Source organism: Megalobrama amblycephala, linkage group LG15, assembly GCF_018812025.1.
Source record: "Megalobrama amblycephala isolate DHTTF-2021 linkage group LG15, ASM1881202v1, whole genome shotgun sequence".
NCBI lineage: Eukaryota > Metazoa > Chordata > Actinopteri > Cypriniformes > Xenocyprididae > Megalobrama > Megalobrama amblycephala.
This window is the reverse complement of record NC_063058.1, coordinates 23,919,678-23,945,317: the sequence shown is the minus strand read 5'-3', so window position 1 is coordinate 23,945,317 and position 25,640 is coordinate 23,919,678. Positions and strand designations below refer to the sequence as shown.

General features: G+C 37.4%; 1 protein-coding gene across 4 annotated transcripts in view; it reads left to right on the top strand.

Moving 5' to 3' along the window:
- Positions 1–25,640, top strand: part of furinb (furin (paired basic amino acid cleaving enzyme) b) — a 118,747-nt gene that overhangs the window by 44,954 nt on the left and 48,153 nt on the right. For all 4 annotated transcript variants that reach the window (XM_048157689.1, XM_048157691.1, XM_048157692.1 and 1 more), the window contains exon 3: positions 12,877–12,975. In XM_048157689.1, the coding sequence (XP_048013646.1) occupies positions 12,877–12,975 (99 nt within the window). The remainder of the gene's footprint in view (positions 1–12,876; positions 12,976–25,640) is intronic.

Sequence of the window (25,640 nt, the reverse complement as noted above, 5' to 3'; positions counted from 1 at the left end):
CATAAAAACGGAATTTACTATATAACGCGGAATGTCACGAAATTTGTTACATTTTTGATGAATAAATAAAATGCAGGTCAGTACACTTAAATCGAATCACTGTGTGTCTGTGAATATTCAATGTAAAATACTATTTAATTATGAATCCTGTATGTCATGTTATGCGTTCATTTGATTGCCAGAAAAATTAAAACACGCAACAGAATTAAAAAAACAAAAACATTTTTTTAAATTAATACATTTTGTTGTTTTTTAAGAATTCAGTTAATTAGACATGCTTTTTGATTATTAAAATGTAATTAAACCATTAAAATGGAATCCAGAAATGAGAACATTTTTTACCTTTATTTATAGAAATGTCCTTCAACTTGATGTCCTTGATGTATTTCAGAAACTGAAACACATGCTTTGATGAAGTGTCAGTATGGAGCGATGCCATGTGATCGTTCTTTCACGTGGAAATCCCTGATGGTATAATAAGTTGTTGTACAGGATTAGTTCAGTCACCTTTTCAGTAGGGGTCTAGAAGACAGTGAAGATCTCACAGTTCCCACTGATCATTTCAATAAATCAAAGGCAGATTTTAATGACGGTAATAACAACTTCTTATGAATAATACATTGAGAGATTAACGTGTGTGTTTGTGCGCATCTAAAACTCCCTCACATCTGAGTGGAGCTGAGCAGAGTGCTAATGATCTCTCGCTTCGTCCGTGTGTGCCTGTGTGTGTACGTGTGTATTTGGGAAGGTGTGTGTGTGCTCTAAACTTGGAATGTCTCTCTCCGTATCATTAGTTTTGTCTCCGTTTCCCAGGTAATGACCCCTTTCCTCTCAGCAGCGGTCTGACTTTGTGACTGTATCATTCTCTCTGCCTCTCTCTTTTTGGCTTCAGACAGTCATTTGCCTTTTGATTGTGAGGTGTTTCTCGTGACCTTGGACTGCCTGGTTGCCCTTGAGCAATAAAAATTGGACCAGAGAGCCTTTCAGCCGTCGCTATCTGACAATTTGCATTATTCTTAGACAAATTTTAGTTTCAAAGATATTTTAAGTCAATGTTTTATGTTTTCTTTCTTGGAGCTTTGACATTTTATAGTCTGAATAATGCAAACGTGTTTTTCCGTTGATGTAAATTAACTCTGCAGTGGTGAATTTTCATCTTTGACTGATTTACATCCAGTTTCAGCCCAGATAAAATTCCTATCCATTTGTCTGTTCCCGTTGTGCGCACAATGACATTGAGGATCTTGAGGTGTCACTGTAATGGATAACCAATCAAGCCCGGCTGCTGTACTGATTGCGTAAAATGACAGTGATAATTAGGTGAAATGGAATTGTATCTTGATAATGATTGCTACCACCAGTCATCTGATCTGGGGTCAGGTGAGGGTTAAAGCCACCGTGACTTTTTCTGATAGCCTCAAATCTTTTTTTTTTTAATTTTATTCCCAGGAAAGTCATTATCAAATGAGAATTTTGCTGTAGTCATACGGCACACCTGATGATTTGCTTTCTTCAACACAGAGACTTGGAGAGATGGAGAAAAGAGAAGAAAATAGACTGGTGGAGAAGCGGCATACGTGTTGACTCACAGTCTTTGGGGATATAGATATGTGTGTGCGTGTGTGTCTCAGGGAAACAGAATAGAAACAACATGACTGCAAGAACAGAAAAAGGGTATGGACTGTTGAAAAGAAAAGTAAGGGTTACATTCTATGTGCGTGAAATAGAGAGAAAAATAAATGGCGTGTTATTACTGTGCAAAAGGTTTTTTGATATTGCGAGTCTGTCAGTACTGTTTCTATTGAACTGAACTGATGGCCTTGACAGAGGAATATTATATAAGCAAGCATTTTGGCTTCATCACTGTGTTTTTAAATTATTAGTTTGCTCTATAACAGCATACAGTGTGGTCCAAAAGTCTGAAACCACATTAAAGATCTAATTTAAACCTGTAAATGTACAAATGTACTTTTTAAAAATGTATATATATATATATATATATATATATATATATATATATATATATTTATTAGGGCTGCATTATATTGGAAAAAAACCGACATTGCGATTATTTAGTTTTTCTGCGATATGAAAAAAAAATCAACAGATGACTTGAATAGCTCTATTTGGAAAGAATTATTCATTCTAGGATGATTGGGATGATTTTGTAGGTGAGTGAAAATAATGAACAATTTACAAGCATAGCTAAATATAATAGAACAAAGATACACATGAAATAAACAGTGATTTATATTGTCTAGGTAAGTCTGACAGTATTCAAGTACAGAAATTGAATAATCAAATGTAAAATACTGCATATTCTCACTGTATAAATTAAACATTTATTCTGTGTTAAACTACAAAAGTGATTTTTTCTCTTTGTCTTGTGTTGTTTGATTAACATTCATGACACAGAAAGCAGCACGGGCTGCTGTCACTCTGACTATCGCGGATGCGCACATCACGATTTTGATGCTAAAATGATATATTGTTCATCCCTAATGTGTGTTTGTGTGTGTGTGTGTGTGTATATATATATATATATATATATATATCAGTGCTTCCCACAGGTTTGAAATATACTTGCGGTGGTAGCCGGGCGAAAAATCCTCCTATTACCCACGGCACAAAAATGGTCTACTACTGTACATGTGACAAACAAATAATGTGTGAATTTTAACAGTATTTTTATTTATTGAAATTAATTTTTATTACATAACATATTACATACTAATATTATGCATTATTATGCATTGAAATTATGCAAAATTACAGCATTTAAATGGTTTACATTTTCCTATGTTCTCCTTGCTGTCATATAGTGTCTCTCTCAGTGAATGGGACACAGATTTTACTAGTAAAATTTATAAAATGAATAATATATGTGTCAAATAATGTTCTTAGTGTTTTCTTCCTGTGGGGGAGACTACAATAATTTACTATAAATTAAATGAAAATCATATTAAATACAATTTATTGTGTAACCAAAATACCAATAATGCCCAAAAGAAAAAGAAAAAACTTAGCGTGTGACTTTTAATTATAAACAAGCCCGAAATACACCGGCGGTACTCTTATTTTGAAATGTCTGTACTATTGCAGGCTGATCCTTCAGATTCTTACAATCGTCTAAAACAATTTATATAAAGGCCATGAAGTAGACATTGTAATAATTAATCAACTTAAGTTCATTAGCAATCGCTTGTCATAAATCTGCGCTTTTTTGATTTAGAATCACTTTGAAGCAGTCTGAAGCGCTGTCGCGTGAGCTTGTAGAACTCGCACCAGCGCCCCCTTGTGACTTTGCAAAATGCAGCACCCGTTTGAATGTTAGTGGGAGTAAACAGTTCTGAAGCACAAATAACGAGCAGGTACGAAACGACTAGTTAATCGATCGCAGATGGTTTCATTATCTTGCATGGATATAAAAGTATAAGGGGCCGTTCACACAGAACGCGTCTTTGCGTCTAAAAACGCAAAAAAACCTTTGAGACGTGATGCAATAACGACAATAACGTAAATAATAGAAATAGGCAAACTGCAGAATTTACAGATACAGAAGTTTTGACATGGAAAAAAAGAAAATAAGATAATAATGAGCGCCTCCTCCGCCATGTTGCCATTAAATAAAACAGTTGTCATGCCAACTCGCAACGCTTGCCCCGCCTCCAAGTTCTTCTTATTGGTCCACTGTTTTGGATCTGACATTGATGAGCTGCGCTGCGTGTAAAAGTTGAAATTCTTTTAACTTGACACGGCGTCTTAAAAACACGGCGCTCGTGTGAGGCGCTGCAAAAGACGCGAGCGTAACGATCATGCACGTCCGTCAAGTGCGTGTTTACATAGAAAAACAATGGGAAAGTAGCGCATTGGAATAGAAAAACGCGTTCTGTGTGAACGGCCCCTAGGAGGATAAAAATAATAAAAGCAAAAATGTGTCTCCGAATATACTTGGGCGGCCGTTATTATATGTGGGCAGCCTGCCCAAGTAAAGTCTATGTGTGGGAAGCACTGTATATATATGTATTCTCAAATTCGTTGTTGAACACTGTTGATATTTGAAATCAACCCAAACAAACCCATCCCTCTCTTCATTGCTCCGCCTCCAAAACTCACTCTCCAATCCTAACCACCCTGTTCCGAGTTGGTCTCGAACCTCGGCCCGATCGCTGCTGGCATGCGGGGCAAGTGCATTAACAATGACGCTAAACACCTCATTCTTTAGCAGGTGTCAGTGTGCAGTAGTTTAACTGCAAAACTCAATATCTGGCAACTGTTAGGGGTCATTCACACAGAATGCGTCTTTGCATCTAAAAACGCAAATGGTTTTAAAAAAGCACCGCATAGAACGCGAGCGTCTCGAGACATGCCTTTGAGACGTGATGCAATAAATGGCAATAACGGAAATAATAGAAATAGGCAAACAGCAGAATTGACTGATACAAGTTTTGACATGGAAAAAAAGAAAATAAGATAATAATGAGCACCTCCTCCGCCATGTTGCCGTTTAATAAAACAGTTGTCATGCCAACTCGCAACGCTTGCCCTGCCTCCGAGTTCTTCTGATTGGTCCACTGTTTTGGAACTGACATTGATGAGTGGCGCTGCGTGTAAAAGTTGAAATTCTTTTAACTTGACACGGCGTCTTAAAAACGCGGTGCTCATGTGCGAGGCGCTGCAAAAGACGCGAGCGTAATGGTCATACACGTCCATCAAGCGGATGTGTTTACATAGAAAAACAACGGGAAAGTAGCGCACTGGAATAGAAATTTTTCTTCAATTTTTGTTTTGTTTAGTTTTTAATCCATTGTTATTTACTAATTCCTTAGGTCATTCACTCAGTTCAATCACAATTTTGCATTTATAGTGGGTTTACTGTACCAAATGGTATGTCACACATTCCTACTATGGAAGAGAAATCGGTGAAAAGGCATGAGAGAGAGGGAAAGCATCAGTGGATACGGTGACATTAGATGACTATATCCCTCTGTGTCAGCTGTGGAATGTGGAAATATATGAAAATCTGGCCCCAAGAAAGAAGTCACTCAGCAGGGGAGATAAATTAGCACCACCTTTGTTACAGTCATTTTTAAGATCTTCCACGTTTCATTTTTAAAGTGCACCATCATTGACATTTAGCTGGAGGCAACATAGACTTTGTTAGTAGAGTGTGCATGCTCCAGCTAATACACACTTTCTGCCCTTCCTTCATTTTGTTCAGAAAAATTTAATATTACCAAAGAAAACCTCCATGGTTGAATAAGGATGAATGAAATTCTCTCTCATCGCAGTTAGATTAATGTTATCCCTCGTGACTGCGGAGGTAGGACAGAAATACTGCTCCATCACCTCTGTCAGCCACTGTAAAGCATCTCTCAGATCTGAGTGTGTGTGTGTAAAAGAGCGTTTCATTTTTAAGGCGAAAAACGTAAGAAACGCTGCCAGAAGATTCATATTCTATGCATCGATGGGCCAGAGAAAATATGCAGCGTATACTAATTTAGTTGAACATATTCTTCAGCCCACTGGGAGGTTTAAAACTTATGATTCAACCAGATGGATTCTCTTGAATTTGCTGCAGCATTCTTTCGGGTTTTATCACCCACAAACACACACACACATCTCGGTTCATTAAACACAATCCTTATTAAACATCATTGAATGTCAATCAAAGGTCATCATCGTGGTATTAAAAGCTGTGGATGTGCTTGCTACAGTTATTTCACAATACAGAATAATCAGGACACACAAATATCGGTTTAATTTAGCCATATATATTTGAACCAGAAACTGGAAGAGTGAATTATACTGACAGGCCAGATTTAGTCAGAATCCAAAGAACGGAAGCCGCAAATACACTGCCAATATCCTTCTCTGTCCCTCACCTGGGCCTTGACTCCCTTCATTCTCCCAAAAAATGGGATTTGAAAAGGATGTTTGATAAGATTCCTATTGATCGAAGGCCATTTCTGCTACGGTTCTGTATTCGTAAGGTGTGCTGCCTTCTCTGAATTTAATTTAGCCGTAGAACATCAATAGCTCAACGTCAGTGGCTCCATCGCTTACTTTGGAGCCCAGGGAGGCAGCAAAGGATATTACACTGATTTTCCAGAACTGTTTTTTTCCTACATGTCCCTGCATCTAACATTAATCTATTCATTACCACTCTCTGCGATGGCAATTATGAAAAAATGATTTTTATTGATTCGAGGTATTATGTAAACCAATTATGCAACTGTACCAATGATAGTGGTGAGTAACATGATCAATAGCTGTCACGTTTTTCAGATGAGATTTGGCGTTCTCTTTGGTAGTGCTGGAGCTGGTTACATCAGTGGCCTGATTCAATGACAACATCTCCAATGATTTCTAAACATGAGGATTGCTCTTCTGAAAATCATGATAATAAAAGAATTAAAAAGTATTGAGGGTGCTTGTGGGCGCAGAGAGCTTTGATTCAATTCAATTCACATTTTTTTGTATAGCACTTTTCACAATACATATTGTTTCAAAGCAGCTTTGCTGCATTCGATATTCTAAATTAAAGATGTTTAAGTAGCTCATGTCATGGAAAACAGGATTCTTTCCTAAAACTTCCTGTTTAGGTCCAAAGATTAAAGAGAGAATGGAGAAAATGGTCATGAAAAAGCCAAGAAAGTTGACTCACAAAAACTGGTACAAAAGTTGAATTTGGCCCTTTTAACCCTCTGGCCCTCTTCGTTTAGGTGTCACACTTACCTTCTTTACGGTCAAAAGTGACCGAAGCCTCGGAAAGTAACTTTTTTGTTACTCAGGAAAACCAATGTAATATATTCTTGTTCTATAATATTTTTTGATTATTATATAAAATTTTGAGGGTATTTTATGATACTATGCAATATTTATACAATTTTTATTAACTATTTTTCCCCATTGAAAATAATAAAAAAAAAATTTCTAACATATTTTTAAATTATTTTTCAATTAAAGCAGTATTCCATGTTAAAATAGAGACAAGGCATTTAAAATAAATTTTTTTGAAGGTAGATTAGTGCCATTTGGTGAGAGTAAAAAAAGAAAAACTTATGCAATGCCATGTCGTAACCACTAGATTCCCATAGAGCTCTATATAAAATTCTCTAGTGGTTTTTGGACACAAACACTTATTTTTATTAAGTTTTGGATATGGATTTAAACTTAGACATTCTCAAAGACTACTTTTTGTCAAGGTTTAGATTTTTTTTTTTTTTTTTATGTTGATTTGAAGCGTCGGTTATTGCATTAATTTTACTACAGTCAAACCTGAACATAGAGGGCGCCATTTTGTTACACGTAACATCAAAATTCAATAAAAAATAACAAAAATGAACAGGTGTGTTTTATAACAGCTTAAAAAATCTGTGTTTGATCTGATTTCATCCTCTTATTTGAGTTTTGGCTCAATTTTACCATACTATTACAGCCACACTGGTTCATCTGTATGTGTATAATGGTGTGTTGTGTGTGTGTTTGTCTGTGAATGTGTGTAAGTGAGTGGGTGTTTCTATTTTGTACTCTTGGTGTTTTAGAGTGTAACCCCTTTCTTGCAGTTCATTTTTTACTGCTTTGTGGCTGAATTTTTGCTTTTATTTCACACATTTGCATAAACTTGCTCTGTCTTATAGCCGTGCTGGTTCATATATATGTGTGTGGGGGGAGGGGGGTGGGGGGGTGGTTGTGTCTATTTTGCACTCTTGGCATTTCAGAGTGTCCCCCCTTCAGTGCTGCACACTTTGTTTCTGCACAGTGTCTGATTTGTAGTTTGTACCAACAAAAGATTCTCTGAGTTGTTGTATTTTTTCGTATTTCCCATTCATTTCCTATGTCGGTCATTTTTGACCGAAAAGAAGGTAAGTGTGACTATTTTTTTTACGATGCCTTAACATGTCCGAATCATGTCCTTGATTTTTTTGTGTGTTCATATTGGCAATGCTACAAAAGTCACCAAGTGTCATCTCATTCCGACAAAGCTACGATTTTTAACAATTCAAAATATAAAATCTTTCGGTCAGAAATGACCGAAGAAGGCCAGAAAAAGTTGACATTCTTTTAACAGGATGCCATTAAAAGGCTGCCAGTAAAAGCATCCTCGCCTTCTTTAGGTCTAATAAAGGTACAGTTTCTCTGTATGTGTCATGTCCAGAGAAATTGGCTCTGAGGGCAGTGAGTCTTTCAGATCTCTGGTCAGTGAGTTATGAATTATACACTCACACATCAGGCCAAAGAGAGTAATGATGTTCACTTTCACTTCTTCTTTAGATCAAAGTTATGTTTTATCCAACGTACTCTCCATCTCTCTTTTAGCTTCCATCTTTATCCTTCCCTGTCTCTTTCTCTCACACACACAAACATGCTAGAAGTATACAGTAGTAGTATTAAAATCTTAGTATATGTGTGAATAACTGTGATTCAAAGATTATAAAACTGGAGTGAAAAGCGGTAGAGGTTGAATTCACACAACATGTTGTAAATTCTGTGACACATCTGACAGCACATGCAGTGTGATTTGAGCTGTAAAAGCTAGAAGCTGATCTCAGCCGCCAGAGCGTTAGACCTCATCCTAGTTAACAACATGCTACAGGAGTCCTGCAGACCCAGTCCGTCACACTGAGTCAGATCAAAGAAAACTTTATTGTTCACATATTACTCTTTCATAGCTCAGGAGGCTTAGTGGAGCTCTCAGTTATGTAACTTTATCAAGGATGTTTATCATCCAATTTCTTGAGGAGAAATAACTTTTGAAATTAAAATTTTACATGATACTAATACTAATAAGATTTATTATTAATAAAATTTTTATTATTATTTTTAAGTCATATGTATTTATTTATAAAATTTCATATTTATTGTCTAATTCAGGGAGCAAATTGTCAGTTGATTCTAGTGTTGTCACGATACTGGAATTTCCTTCGATACGATACCTTGAAAAATATCGATATTCAATACCATTTTCGATACCATGGGGAAAACTGCCATATATACCACCATTTTTACCATTATAAGATTTATACCATTATACACATTTATACCATTATATTAAATGTATGCATCATATTTAGTCAATTCCTTAAAGCGGAACTCAGTAAGATTTGTGACGCTCCCCCTACAGGTTCCTTCAGTGAATCACACTGTCGTAAATACTCCAAGCGCATCTCTGGACTACAATGACTACAACGCTCACCAGCGCAGTAGTTTTGCAAATACAGTACAAGAAATCTCGATGGAGGTGGGTCATTTTCGAAATTGACTTATAAAGTCATAATATATACATTGTTTTTGAATTACCGTAAAGCATTTTGTCACTCTCGCGTGAACGTGAACATGAGGCGAGATTGTGTCGGGTCGGCGCAGCTCAACTTGCAAGTGCTGTTTTCTGGCGTAAACGTGCCAGAGGGGGTTAGTGCACGCCTCAAACACACCACTACAAGTCAATTAACCATCGTAAGGACTTAAACTATTTATGAAGGTAAAAAAGTTACTTCTTTAAGTTAAAATAGAAAATTTGTTTTTAAATGTTAAACAATAAATTCAGTTAGAACAATAAGACCCAATCGGACTGTTACCAATCAAAAGAAATCATCAAAAATCCATCTTTGCACTGCAGAAGTGGCACAGAAGCTCCATCTGAAGTGGTATTATTTAGACATTATTATTTAGACTGCTAAATGCAGCTCATTGGTAAATATATATATATATATATATATATATATATATATATATATATATATATATATATTAATTTAGAAATATGTAAAAAATTAACCTTTAATAGTTGGATATTTAAGTAAAAACAGTCTATGTAAAGTGTAAATGTGAAAATAAATGAAAAAAAAAACCCGCCAGGTACCCGGTAAACCCGGTAAATCTTAATGTGTGAGTCATTCATTCAGTTGTTCCAAATGTCTGCTCAATTCAGCGTGAGCCGAAAGAGAGTCGCAGCAGGAGTCAGATTTCACCTCACTTCACCCATTTCGCCTCACTTTTCTGAATGACAAGACGATTGATGAAGATTTTTGTTGAAAAGCAAAATGTAAAAGCGAATATTTAAGCGAGTTTGTCATTATACTGATTTGTTGTAGTGTTTTTCATTATGAATAATAATGAACCCACCCACCATTCAAGCAATTTCCTCTACTTCAAAAGTGAAAGTATGCGCACGGGCATTCATAACGGTGTTTTTTTTAAAAATATTTATTAATTTTTGGAGGCATTTTTGCCCCAAGCCCCGTTAATTTCCGACCTTGCTTATGATTATCCAAATGTAGTATTTCCAGTTAATTTGACTGAAACATCAGCAGCATGAGACGGTCTGGTAATTGCGCATCACTTGTTTCACCTTTAAAACAATCTTTGAAGTGTAGTCCATCGCGCACGTCTTTTGCACTTTCTCTGCCTAAATATTTTTTCACAGTTGCACACAGTTATTTTTAGTCACAAATATGTTTAATGAGTGTAGAGCCCTGTTTTTGATCATTTGGTTAATTTTGTCGTAATAGTTTACACAGCAGAGGGAGGCTTAATTTGAATCATTGAACTACATTTACATAAAAAAGACAAGTAAACAGTCAGTAATAAAATAAGAACAAATAAATTGCAAACGATAGCACAAATAAATAAAATGGAATAAAGAGACAAATGAAATAAACATGGCTTTAAGTTTTTCAGGTGGGTATAACAGTACTGTATATTCAGGTAAGAATTACTACAGAAATGAAAGTAATCAAATGTAAAATAACACTGAATAGTTTTATTGTCAAAATTAAATACAGATGAATGATTACAAAAGTTATTCAGTCAAGAGAAGCAAGTGATTTTCTCTTTGTCTTTTGCAGCAGGTTTATTAGTCTGCTGTCACTTTAAGAGCTTATGCACGGATCTAATATACTGTTACACAACATGCGTTATTTACGTTCCAAAACTGACTGTATTTACCTGAATATGCAGCAAGATGGCTTTTTTTTTTACTTTATTTTGTATGTATTTGACTGTTTGAGTGCAAAAAGCCATGAAAAAAAGTCAATTTGGTACTCGTGAGCTGTTTGAGAGGTGGCTTTATGAGATCACCACTTATATAGCGCGAAACCTGTGCGAATGACTAAAATTATGTGCAGTACAATCACTATTCAACTGGAGCGAATGAGACGAGTGAGAGCAGGCAGGTGTGTCAATTCACCGTCAGAGAGAAGAAAGAGTGAGAACATGCAGCTGATATCGGTGTAATGATACTGCTGAAAAGAAGTATTGGAACCACTTAAAATATTTTAGCATCGATGCATATAGAAATTTTGATATTTTTGACAACACTGGTAGATTCAAACCAAACTTGGACTTTGTGAATGTTTTTGAGCATTATTGAAGGAACTGGTTCATAAGAGTCTTTTGTTCCTGAATTGGACTACATTGGCTGTGCTGTATATTTGTTTTAGCATTCTGAAGATTGCATGTGTTGTTTTTGTATTATTTCCGTGGTATGCGTTCTGTTTATCTCATCACATTTGTGTCAGTCTGCAAACTCATAACTCAGATAAAATATAATTTGTTTTCCTGTGGTGCTGTACATTCAGCAGCTCAGCAAACACTAGATGACATAAAGTTAGAGTATAGAGCTATAAAATAAATATGAATATCAACGCTCAAATAATTTTGCTTTCTGCAGAATTTAATGAGAAATTAGGCTAGTTCATATTGAAACTGCTGACTTTTGATTGCAGGCAACAGCTGGCACAGTTTGTGACGTTGAGATCTTTTTCAAGGAGACAGTTTAGCAAAAGTCTCTATTTGCTTTGTTCTCACTGCTGTCTAAGAGAAACAACTGAGATATTAATGAGATCAATGATTTTTCTTTTCTGAGAGGTTCCAGAACACCAAGCAAGACTCTACCCAATTTACCACTTCAGAAGCTCACACTGAGTCCTGCTGGTCTCTGAAAGCATTTCTGTCCTCGTATGATCCCAGGGGACACCTCTGTAGTTTCAGCGAGACAAGTAGATGATGGCAGCAGAGGTCGTGTTATTGATCACGAGGACATAGAGTGTGTGAGAGAGAGACGGAGACTGCAAAGGAAACTGAGAGGCCGTCTGCAATGAAGCATCAGGGGAACAGAAGCCCAGCAGGGAAGCGTTTTGATAAATGAACGTCATTTTAGTAAGGAGACACTTGACTATATAGTGCAGAATCTATCCATTGACGTCACTTGTGAAAGAAGTGTGTGGGTATTCGGCCGTCCAGAAGTTGCTTTCCTCTCTCTGCTGGGAACAGAACAAGATGAGTAATGATAGAGGCATGATTCTTTCACATACGCACACACAAGCTCAAAGTACACAGGGTTATGAGCTGCCCAGATCCCACACATCAGTGTGTGGCGGTTCAGATACAGTGAAATTTCTGCTTCTGTGTGCTGCTTTACCGAAGCACAAAAAAATTATAGCTTCTGTGTATCAGATTAATGAAAGAGAGTTAGATCTTTCACTTATACATTCCCTTTGCTTTGCTTCACATTTCAAACTGTGTGTGTGTATTTTGCTGTTTTGTGTGCAAAAAGTACCTGAAGCCCCCTTTCATCATTTTCATAGAATTTGTCTCTCAGTGGGAAGCTCTTTTTGAGGTGTGTGTATGTGTGTGTTTTTGGATCTGTTGCACTTTGTAGGACAATAAGAAATAAATGTGTGCGGCTGAACCTTTGCAGGTCTGCCCTGAATGTGTATGTGTGTGTTGGCCAGGTCTGTGAGCAGGTGCTGGAGTTAATGAGTGTGTTTCCCTCTAGAGTGTAAGACCATATGACCTTGTGTGGTGGGTAAGACATGACTCCTTTGGAATAGCACTCTAATATATCACCTCCATGTGTGTGTGTGTCTGCAGGTTTTTAGGGACTATTATCATTTCCAGCACAGGGGTGTGGTGAGGAGATCTTTGTCCGGCCATCGCGGGGTTCATGTCCGACTGCACGCCGAGCCGCAGGTAAAAATGAGCCACACACAAAGTCACACACAATCACAACTCTAAAGATCACAAAGAGGAGATCAGAGGGGAAGATATGTGGGAGGTAAAAAGGTGGGAGGTGATGAGACAAGAAGAGATGAGAGGAGACAAAGGGGGTGGAGATGAGAGGAAAAGGAATGAAAAGAGAAAAGGGGGAGGAAAAAGGAGAAGATGGTAGGGGGACAAGATAAGAAATGAGGAGATGAGAAAACAAACGGAAATGAGAAGAAATTAAATAAGGGAAAAGAAGAGAAAAAACAGAGGAGATGAGAGGGGAGATGGCAGGAAGGTTGGAGCAGTGTTGGGCAGTAGCGTCGCTACAAGTAGCGAAGCTACTAGTTTAACTACATTTCTCAGTAGCGTGGTCATAGCTTCTCTGCTTTCTGAATCAAATAGCTTTTCAGTAGCGAAGCTCTTTTTTTTTTTCCAAGTAGTGCGGTAGCTTCCACACAAGCTTAGTGCTGGGCGGTATGACCAAAAATTTATATCACGGTATTTTTCAAAATTATATCGATTTCACGGTATATGACAGTATTTTTTCCCCTATGCATGACCGGGCGTTAACCACATTTTCTACTGATTGAGAGAGGAAATAATGCAGTAGATTGACTAGAATGCCATGTTTTACTGTCATGATGAGTGAATATTGTAGAAAAATTCCACACTAGAGTTAATACAGGTTTACAAAGATGCTGTGCAACCAATAAAACACAGACCTGCAACACACTCATTACAGACACATGAATATTAAAATATGACCATGGAGATAGAATAAAAAGAGTTGAGGGAACCTTATGCATTTTAAAAATCTAACCCTATATAACAACAAACTGCCAAAACGAGGGAAAAACGCGGAAGAACATTTAAACTGTCTAAGGACATTTTCAGTACATTTAAGAGCACTATAGTCTCTGAACAAATGACACACGTAAGTTTAACACAGAAAGAATAAAGCAGTTACATTTTTGCCCAGTCTATGTATTAACTTACATCGTCTTCTGTGTAGCAGAATAACCCATCGTGTCATCGCGGTCGTGATCAGACGTACAGTTCAGTGTCCTTTGCATAACGTAACATTTCATTTGAATAAGACGTGATGAAATATGTTAGCATACACGCTACTAGTTCATGTTTAGAGCACTAGAGTATATGAAATTGGTCCTTAAAAAACTTAAACACGCTCGCTCTGGTCTATATATCCATGTGGAGAAAGTTTCTCTCTCTCGCGCCGCGTGTAGTTTGAATTCTCCGCTGTAATCAAGGGCTGAATCCGAAATCGCCCCCTATAACCTCAAATAGGGCATTATTTGATGCGACAGCCATTTGTAGTTGTGTCCGAAACCATAGTGGACGTTATTGAGTGCACTCATTCAATCTCACATTGCACCGCAATAACGAGTGTACAGCCGATGTACACACACCGTCTGTCCGAATTCACTCACTCGTTTTCATTCACTCTTTCAAGTGAACAATATAAGTGGATAACGTAGGGAATAGTGAATGAGGCTTTAGGGGGTGATTTCGGACTTACCATAGGCTGTGATGTGATCTCAGCTGTGCTCTCACTACAGTGCTACAGTGAAACGGGACCACCCCCCTCAAACAGTGACGCTGCGCCGCGTTCCGAACGTTGGTTAAGCGACACATACCGGTATTACGGTATCATCAAAATTCATATCATAACAAAAATAAATACCGGTATTCGGTATGAACCGGTATACCGCCCAGCACTACACAAGCTACATTTTCGCAAGCATTTCTGAAGCTCAAACTCAAATTGGGAAATACAACTGGTAAAGATCACTGATCCTGGATCAGTAAGTGACGCACCACTTCATCTTGTTCGTGTTTACGGTGGATAGCAACCAACCAGCTTTATGATGCATTACCGCCACCTTCTGCTCCGGATGGTACCAGTCCTTGGCCAGTCACGCAAAAAACAAACAGTTGATCCCGAGGACCGAGATAACAGAGAGAAAATATGTTTTCAGATGCTTATTTTGCAACCCCAGATTGAACCTGCTTTCAACTTCGAAGACATCAAACACAAATTTGAGGACACATATTCAGGTGATTCCCAAAGACACAACCATCGCAATTTAGTCTTTAAACACCAACTAAGCACTTTCTAGCTATCTTTTTTCTATCTGTTGGTAGAAAAAAAGCATTTTCCCTTGTTAATAAAAAGAAAATCACATTTCAGATATACTGTAATCAAAGGGGAAAATAGCACATGCCCTCGTGCTAAATTAAGAATTTTTGAATTTAAAAACCCCATTAAAGTTTGATTTTAATCATTGATATAATTATATTATTTAATTATAATTTAAATATAATCAAGATTATATTTTCACATAATGTTATTTAGGATGATTTAATGTAGAAAACAGTAAATCAGAAAATAAATCAATTTAGCTGGGCTTCCAAAGACATTTACATTGTGAATTTTGTAATCTGGGACAGGTTGTGCTGAAATCTGTGACATTATTTTTTTGTCTTAGAAATAGTGTAATTATAGTGTAAAATATATATATATATTATCAAATCAAATCATATTTTCACTGCCTAAATATTTATAGAGCACCTTTTAAAAACAGCAGGTGTTCACCAAAGTGCTGTACAAACAATATAAAATGAACAATAGAACTAAAAAGCATAAAAATAGTAATAATAAAATAAATGAAAACTAAATAAAAGAAAAAATGCAATAAATACAATAATAATTAGTAGCACACACTTAAAAAGAACTCGTAACAGGTAACTCTCATACTGTGTTGTATGCTGCCCCATACAAATATGTTTTTAAATGTGATTTAAAAACAGCCAGTGAAGGTGCCTGCCTAATGTACAAAGGCAAATTATTCCAGAGTTTGGGGGCCACTACTGCAAAGGCACGATCACCTCTGCTCTTTAATTTTGCATTGGGGGATACTAAAAGCAGTTGCCCAGCAGACCTAAGTGCTCTGGATGGAGCATATGGCTTTAATAGATCTGAGAGATATTCAGGACCAACGTTATTTAATGATTTAAAAACTAAAAGTAAAATCTTGAAATCAATTCTAAAATGAACGGAAGCCAATATAGGTGTAATGTGTTCTCGTTTGCGTGTCCCCGTTAATAAACGTGCAGCTGCGTTTTGTACTCTCTGCAAACGTGTTAGAGATGCCTCACCAATGCCTGCATAGAGACTATTACAATAGTCCAGTCGGGATGATATAAAAGCATGGATGACCCTCTCAAAATCAGTAAAAGATACAAATGACTTGACTTTAGATAATTGCCTTAACTGATAAAAAAACGATTTAACTACCAAATTAATCTGTTTTTCTAGTTTAAAGTCACCGTCCATTAAAACCCCCAGATTTTTAACAACAGGCTTCACAAAAGACTTTAAGTCACCCAGATCTACATCAGGAGTATTAATTGTACCACCAGGTCGAAATAAAATGATTTCAGTTTTATCTTCATTACACTTTAAAAAGTTGGAGGCCATCCAGGCTTTAATATCTTCAAGACATCTCAGCAAAGGTGCCACAGAGTTTGCATCCTTACATTTCAAAGGCAGATAGAGTTGCAAGTCATCTGCATAACAGTGAAATGAGATGCCATGTTTCCTAAAAATGGACCCTAAAGGTAATATATGTGACCCGTCACGGAATCCAGGGACACAAGTCGGCAGCACAACTCTCGAGCAAAATGAGAAAGAAGCATTTTTTTTTTTCAAAATTGGTGATTTTCGTTTTTTTGCAGAATCTGTTAGTTGAGATCATGAAGAAGCCTTTCCGTGTTTGAGATAGCAGTATTGGTATATTTAAAAGCGTACATTTTGAGGTCGAAATCGGCTTGTTTTTCGGAGATTCTAGCACGCAGTAGGGGCGTGTCATTGTCTGTGTGTATTTCCATACTGGGAAGCGTGGCTACTTATTATGCAGCGCTCTGGCCGGCTCTAGCTGATATCAAAATTCAATGAAGAACCGTGGCCGTTACACCGAAAATGTTTTGAAGTACTTCTTCGACAAGCCGGATGCTTATGAACAAGCGCTCACTGATTCTGAAGACGATCTGAGCGACGATGAAAGCGGCATAATAAGACATTACCTCTCTGGAGTCGGGTAACGCGCCGGCGCGTTTTGCAGGTTTTTTTTTCACATTGCAGCAAAACAGACTTAAAATACTCCATCATATTTTGTCATAGAGACATAAGTAATATATATCAATTGAAACTATAGAATGTCTTCTTTTATTTGTGTACACTCAGAGTAAAAACAAAATGTTGTGCTTTTTGAAAAATAAAGAAAACTAACATGATGCGTGATCTCTCATCTCCCTCTGAACGAAGTCCAATCTGATAGTTCTCAGAAAATGAACTGTAACTTAGTGAATACTAATCATAAAAAAATTATACTTATGTCTGAAAAAACGTTGAAATGTTAAGTTTTAAAATGTGTAAGTCAAATCGAAAACAAACCTTCTGTGTTTATGTAATCTGTATGAAAAGAGAGCCATGTCAGAAGTCCGTGATTCAGCTCATTATCCGCTAATGCGGCCACGCCCACGGAGCCAGCGCTATTCAGACGCAAATTCAGTCAATACATGCATTCATCGCCTCAATCATGTATTTATTGTCTTGAAAAGTGTTTTGAATAGCCATAGTTAGCAATCTCTGGCCTCTGTTAGTCCAGTTATTTCCTGGATTGCCTATTCTTCTTTAACAGGCTTCTCAGGTGAGAACATTTCATTTCATGATTAGTGACCAAAATGATCACGGTTATCACAGAATCCTGTTCAAAAAGTCAATTCACCAAGTTTTATGTGGAAAACCAGCAAATAAAAAATAAAATTAGCATCAATATGTACTTTTTCTTTACATAAACATTAAAATAATAACATTAAAAATGATGGGCAGATTTTAAAGGAGTGTCTTGCAACATGTTATCTACAATGCACAAGTTCAAATAGAGTTTTGACAAAAAAGTCACATATTTCAGCCTCTAAATCATTTTTATAAAAGTAAAAAAAAAAAAATTACTGACATTTACAATGCACATTAACCTTTTATTATTAATAGTATGCGGTCCATGCAGCTTTACAGGGGGTATGGCTTATCTAAATGAGATGTAAATGAGCCCTATTGTCACTCCCAGCAGGTGAGAACAGGTGAGAACTGCACAAACTTTAAAGGGGTTTTTCTCCCTCTTGAGCTTTCTTGATTGCCTACCTTCAAATGGCCACAACTTCTCCAAATATTATCAGATTTCCATGTGTCACACATCGTTGGAAAGCTTGGAGACTGCACTTTCAGAATCTGTGAATAACTCAAAATGCCCCAAAACCGACTTGTGTCCCTACTTTCCGTGACTGGTCACATATATAAAGAAAATAAAATCGGTCCAAGAATGGAACCCTGAGGGACTCCACATACAAGAGATGCAGTAGAAGACACAAATTCCCCAAGACGTACAAAGAAAGTTCTTTCACCCAGATAAGACTTAAACCATTGCAACACGGCACCCTTTATACCAACACAATGCTCAAGGCGAGAGATCAGTATATTGTGGTCTATGGTGTCAAACGCAGCAGTAAGATCTAACAGCATAAGAACAGCATAGTTACCTGCGTCAGTGGCCAATAATAAATCATTGTAAACTTTTAACAGGGCCGTTTCCGTGCTGTGAAGTGATTTGAAACCAGATTGGTACAGCTCTTGCAAGCCATGCAAGTCTAGATAAGCTAATAATTGATTAAAAACAACTTTTTCCAATATTTTGGAAAGAAACGGAAGTTTTGAAATGGGTCTAAAAGAACCGATGAATCCAAGTTAGGTTTTTTTATCAGTGGTTCCACTATAGCGTGTTTAAAATGTAGGGGTACAACTCCATGAGTGAGACTACTATTTACAACCATCAGTATAATAGGGCCAAGGGTTTCAAAAACCTTCTTTAGAAAATCTGGGGAAATAATGTCTAAGGGACAACAAGATGGATTCATTTTATCAATGATGTCTTTTAAACAAGCAAGAGACACTGGCTCAAACTGATTAAAAACAGAGGAGCACACAGGGAAAGAAGACATATCAGCAGAAGGGTGAACAATATTGGCTCTAACAGTCACAATCTTGTCATTAAAAAACTGCAAAAAATGTTCACATGTTTCTTTGGAAAATTCCAAACTTATTTGTTCAGATGTATTTAAAACAGAATTAATAGTGTTGAACAGAACACGAGGTTTGTGAGAATTTTTTGCGATGACATTAGAGAAATACCTTGACTTTTCCATTTTTACAGTTTTTTGATATTTGAACAAGCTGTCTTTCAAGATATCAGACGAAACTTGCAGCCTATCTTTTTTCCATTGGCGTTCAGCTCTCCTGCACTCACGCCTTGCAGCACGGGTAGTGTCGTTCAGCCATGGTTCAGATTTTGGCTTAGCACGCATAGTCCTGAAAGGGGCAGCAATGTCCAGTGCATTCTCACAAGAAGAATAAAATAATGATGTTAACTCATCAATATTATAATGGTGAGTGGACACTGAGAAGGCCATGTCTGTGCTGTTAAAAACATCAGTAAACTGTTTTGCAGTTAAAGAGCGACAGCGACGAGCAGGGGCACATGGTTTAGGACTACAAAAACAAGAAATCTCAAATAACACAGGCATGTGGTCAGAAAAAGTAGCATCACAAACATTAACATTATTAACAGGTAGACGACATGATAAAACCAGATCTAATGTGTGTCCGTGCTCATGTGTAGCGCTGGCCACAAACTGCATTAAGTTAAACGACTCAGTGAGACATTTCCTAGAGGGTTCATCCAACTAAAATGGCCTCAATTCGCCTTATTCACCTGGTGGCCATTTTGAAAACTCGTACGCCGTTGAGGGGTACACAAACCCAGAAGTTGGACTCCAATACAGTACTATCAATCAGTAGCAGCAATGAAAACTTTGTGGACTACGAATCTTGCCATTTTTACATATGATTTGACTGTTTATTTTAATAAATATTAAAAATATAAAAGGTGTGCATCATTGCTGACATGTAGATTAACACTTTACAGTTGTTTTTATGGCTGTTAATTCTTCCCTTCAAATGTTATTGAGCATTAAATTATGGCATATTTATGCATGAGCGTATATACAGTAGTGAAAAATAGCCATATTTACACATGATTTGTAGTTTATTTTAATAAATATTAACAATATAAAAGGTGTGCATCATAGCTGACATGTAGATGAACACTTTACAGCTGGTTTTATAGCTGTTAATTCTTCCCTTCAAATGTTATTGAATCGTGCATACCAATGTCAGATGTAACTTAACAGTCCTTAAATTTGCGAATATCAAATGTCTTGCCCATCAAACCAACTTTATGCCAGTGACCAGGATGCCTTCTGATATTTTTTATCCACTCTCAACGTAGTCCCTTATCCTCTGGAAAATGGTGAAAGGTTTGTCCACTGTTGAATTTTTTCCTGTGTGACGAACACTGGGGAACACAGCAGTGCCGCGCCATTAAATCGCAACGCGAGAATTCCCGGAAGTGGTAGGTGTACCCCTCAAGCTCCTTAGAACGTTCGAGGTGAATAAGGCGAATAGAAATGCATGTGCACACCAAGAAGAGGAGCACACCAGGGAATGAGGAGGAATACACTGTTCCTCTCATACAAGATAATGTAGCAAAGTATTTCAGAGGAGGTAACCCCACTGTAACCTAAGAGCGATTGACAAGTTGAACCTTAACTTCATCATTCAAGGACTGCATCCACTGCATCCAAACTTGTTTGTTTGGAGCTCTTAATTGTTTTGCTACTGTAGTTTGAGCTGAGTTGAGTTTGACATTAACTTGCATTTTGTTCTGCAAAGGCCTATATTAAGCATGCCCATGCAAACAGGCACGTACACATACTTGTGCGTACGTTATTACATGGATTACATGTATTTTGATTGTTTGTTCTTGTTGCCAAATTGATAAGGAACACAATAAACAATTGAACTAAACAATTACACTGACGCTGATCTGTTTGACTGACAGTTTTATTGAGCACTGAGATAGCATTGACTTGTAATAAAACGTGTTCAACATAAAAATGAACATTTTAAAAGTAGCTTAGATGTAGCAAGCTAAGCTACATCAACAGTACCATTTCTCAGGGGGGTATAGCTTCAGTGTAGTGAAGCTTCATTTACTGTTGAGTAACTGGTAGCTTAGCTCACTACATTTTCCAAGTAGCTTGCCCAACACTGGGTTGGAGATTAAATGAAAGAAGAGGATATGTGAAGGGAGTTGGAGGAAAAGAGAAGAGATGAAAGGAAGATATGAAAAGTTAGGAGACAAGACAGGAGGAGATGTGATGAAAGGGAATAAGAGGAGAAAAGATGAGAGAGGGGGACTGCAGACGAAACAGGACGAAATGAGATAAAGAAATGGACGTGAAAAGAGAAAATGAGAAGGAAGGGGGACATGAGACAGGATGAGAAGAGGGAGAGAAAAAACAAGTTAAAAGGAGATGGGAAAAGGCTGGAGAAACAAAAGAGGAGACAAAAACAAAGACGACATTAAGAGATGAGAGAAGGGTACAGAGGAATAGTTGAGACAAGGTAAGCAGGTTGGAGAAGAAATGTGAAGAGAGATGGAGGAAAAGAGAAGAGATAAATGGAGAGGATATGAAAAGATAGAATACAAGAGGGAGGAGACGAGAAAAAGAGAAGAAAGGAGATGAAAGAGGAGGAGATAGGACAAGACCAGACAACATGAATGGAGAGACAAAATGAGACCAGAAGAGATGAGGGGGGAAAAGGAAACTAGAGAAGAGGAGAGAGGAGTAGATGAGGCAAGACAAGAAGGTTGGAGATGAAATGACAGGAGATGTGAAGAGAAGTGGAGGAAAAGAGATGAAAGGGGGATATGAAAATATAGGAGACAAGATGGGAGGAGACATGCTGAAATGGGACAAGAGAGGAGAGGAACAGACAAAACAGGAAAATATGAAATGAGATGGAGACAAGAAGAAAAAATGAGAAGCTGAGAGGAGAGGAGGTCAGACGAGAGGAGATTGAAAGGGGGGGAGAGGAGGAGGAAAAGAGGAGATAGAGGAGAGGAGAGGAGAGGAGAGGAGAGGAGAGGAGAGGAGAGGAGAGGAGAGGAGAGGAGAGGAGAGGAGAGGAGAGGAGAGGAGGAGTCATTAGCATGCCATGACAAAGCAGTTGAGCCAGAGTCTCAGATGATTGACTGGCTGTGATTATTGGTGTGTATGAGGTGGTGTGTGTGTGTGTGGTAGTACTGAAGTGCAGGACTCTGGCTGTGCCGATAAGTTATCTGAGAGCAGCACAAGCGTCCCAAGCGACTGCATATTTGGGCCGCTGGCTGCAGGCTTCCATAGATCTCCTGCTGATCAGCCTCTTATCTTCACTCTCTGAAGCTTCAGCCGCTAGTTAAAACTCTGTGCACACTCCCGAGATCCAACTACATGGCTAATACTGATGCCCTCCCAGACCCCACCTGCCCACCAGATGCCAGCGAAAGACACCGGATGACTCCTAACACTGATCCATGACAGCAGAAAACAAGAGAGGGGAAGATACAAGCTGGATTACTGCTCCCTTGTGTGCTAGCCTCTATTTATGCAAGGCTAACAGCATCAGGGTTCCGCTCTTGGCCCGTTTCTGTTGCGGTGGGTCAGGCGTTCTTGTTGCCAGGGTTCATCTTGGCACAAGCCTCACACGTACAACGCACACACATGCATCGCCTGCTCTGCATTCCGAGGTCAGCATGGTTTTATGCTAATAAAGCACATTTCTGAAGGCTGCCGCTTGTAAGCACATTCCCTCCAGCAACGGGAATTTATACGAAATTGAATGCAGGTACGTGAACGTCTACTCCCTCGCTAACCGGAATTTCATTCTCTTGCAAAAAGTCAAATTGGAGTTCTCAGAAGTTAGCTGCTGAATGAAGGGCAGCAAGACGTGAAGGGAACAGGAAATGCATTCTTCCTCCAAATCTGACCTGGCCTTGCTCCACATTTTCTGTTTTCATGATAAATTTAGCCCAGTGCTGGCATTACTGCAAAACAAGGGCGTAAAGGACAACTCAGTCAAAGGATTTTGAGTGTGTGTGTGTGTGTGTGTGGATTGTGTGAATCTCCCTTGTCTTTCAGCAGAACGCAGCTGTGAATGCTTGCTACTCAAAAGTATATAATAATAAAATTATTTGTATTATTAGACTGGAAGGTTTAATCTCAGCGCACATACACAGCAGTTTTTAGAAGATGATCCTTTGGTTTTGTTTGAAGCACATGTCACATGTCATTAATTACTAACCCTCATATCGTTCCAAACCTGTAAGACTTTCGTTCATCTTCAGAACACAAATTAAGATATTTTTTATTAAATCTGAGAGCTTTCTGTCTCTCCATAGACAGCTACACGACTACCACTTTGTAGCTTCAGAAAGTTCTTAAAGAGATCGTAAAACTAATCCATATGAATTCGAGTGGTTTAGTCCAAATTTTCGGAAGAGATTCGAAAATAGATCAGATTTAATTTAGGCATTTATTCACATAAACATTGATCAGTGAACATGAACAAAGCTCAAATGAACCTGCTTCACGCGTGAGAACAAACCTCCTCCAGAAGCTCAAACGTGCTGCATAACGCATAGCCTGATTTTGCTGAGTTCAACATGTTCCTGGGTCAACATTTTTGTTGATCCTGGAACAACATTCAAATCAACCAGTCAGATTTGAGGGACAAGTTTACAGATTATGTCAAGTTTAGGCTTAAAATCATGAATTGGTGCTTCTACATCAGTGTTATTCATCTATTATTTCCCTCTGATTTTTGGGATAACTTATGGGTAGGGTTAGGTTTAGGGGTAGGCAGTGGTGTATAAAGTACTCGAAAACCATACTTGAGTAAAAGTAAAGATATCTTACCAGAAAATGACTTTGGTAGAAGTTAAAGTCACTGTTTTGAATGTTACTTGAGTAAAAGTTTTAAAGTATGTGATATTTTTTGTACTTAAGTACGAAAAGTATATATGTTTTTTATATTAAACGTACTTAAGTATTGAAAGTAAAAGTACAAGTAAATGTAAAATACAAAAGGAGCAAAAAATTGAAAATTAAAAATTGTTCTATGCACAGTTTGAGCAGCATGATTATGTTCAGTTTTAACTCTTTCTTACATTTTGTTTCTTTGAATTAAAAAATGGCTAAATGTTTATTGTAATTTTAAAAAAATAAAAAATACTAATATATTAATTATTATTCGTTCATGTTAATTCGCACTATAACTAATGTAAGAGACAACTTTAACAATGAACAATGAACAATACTTTTATTAACCTTTAAATTATAAATGGACTCTTATTGTAAAGTGTTACCATTTCATAACAGTCATGCTTAAAAATTGCCATCTTTACACACAAAGGCATAGCATGGGTCTATTATATGTATACTTTCACACATTATTTGCCTCTATTTTAGAAAACTTGATGATGATCTAATCAAAATATGTGTTACAGTGCCAATAAAAAGAACAAATCGAATACATTTCTGATAAATGTTTCTGTCGCTGCATAATGAGGATACAGTTTAAATATGCAACTTCACTGGATAACGAATGCATAACAGCGAACAAATGGATATAAACTAATGCAAATGAATGGTAACAATCATGACATTAAACAGTTGGTATTTTTGTCACATTGTTTTAACTGCTTGAGGTACTAATGTTAACATCCTCTCAGCCTCGACGGCAAACATACTACTGTTCTCCACTAATGCAGCATCTAACTAATTACTTTATAATGATATGAAAACATGTACTGTAGTGTACACTGTATAACATACCGTTTTGTTGTTCGTTTTAAATCCGTTTTTGAAGCGTCCCGCTCTACAGTGCGCAGTGCGCAGCCTCACGTCACATGTCAAAACAAACTATAGGAGGCATCAGTGATCGTTTTTATTTCACCTCTAGAGGTCGCTCTTGTACTGTATAATGACAGTTCACTCTTCTCAGCCTCCAGCAACGGACGCAACCCGGAAAATGAAATCAACCGCGGTTGTGCGAGCACTTGTTTTCAGTCTATGTTCTTCCGACTTTATTTTGTAGTAAGTAACGAAAATGCTTTGGGAAAATGTATCGGAGTAAAAGTATACATTTTATTTAGGAAATGTAGTGGAGTAAAAGTAAAAGTTGACAGAAATATAAAGACTCAAGTAAAGTACAGATTCTCCCAAAAATACTTAAGTACTGTAACGAAGTATTATTACTTTGTTACATTACACCACTGGGGGTAGGAATAGGGTTAAGACTAAATTTTCAGACTGGAATGTTGTTCCAGGATCAACAAAATATGTTGACCCAGGAACGCATCTAACTCGGCAAAATCAGGACGTAACACGAGAATTAACCTCATTGGTTCTTACAGTCAAGCAAACATGCTTGAGCTTCCGTTGTGCGTTGATGAATGTTTATATGTGAATAAAAGCCTAAATTCAATCTGTTCATCATTGGATGGCCACATTACCACCTCAAGTGTGCATTATTTTCTAATAATCTAAACTAATATAATAATCTAAATATAATCTAAATGCACCGGAGTCAGATATTCTGCTTATACTATGGTTACCACACCTCAAGACAT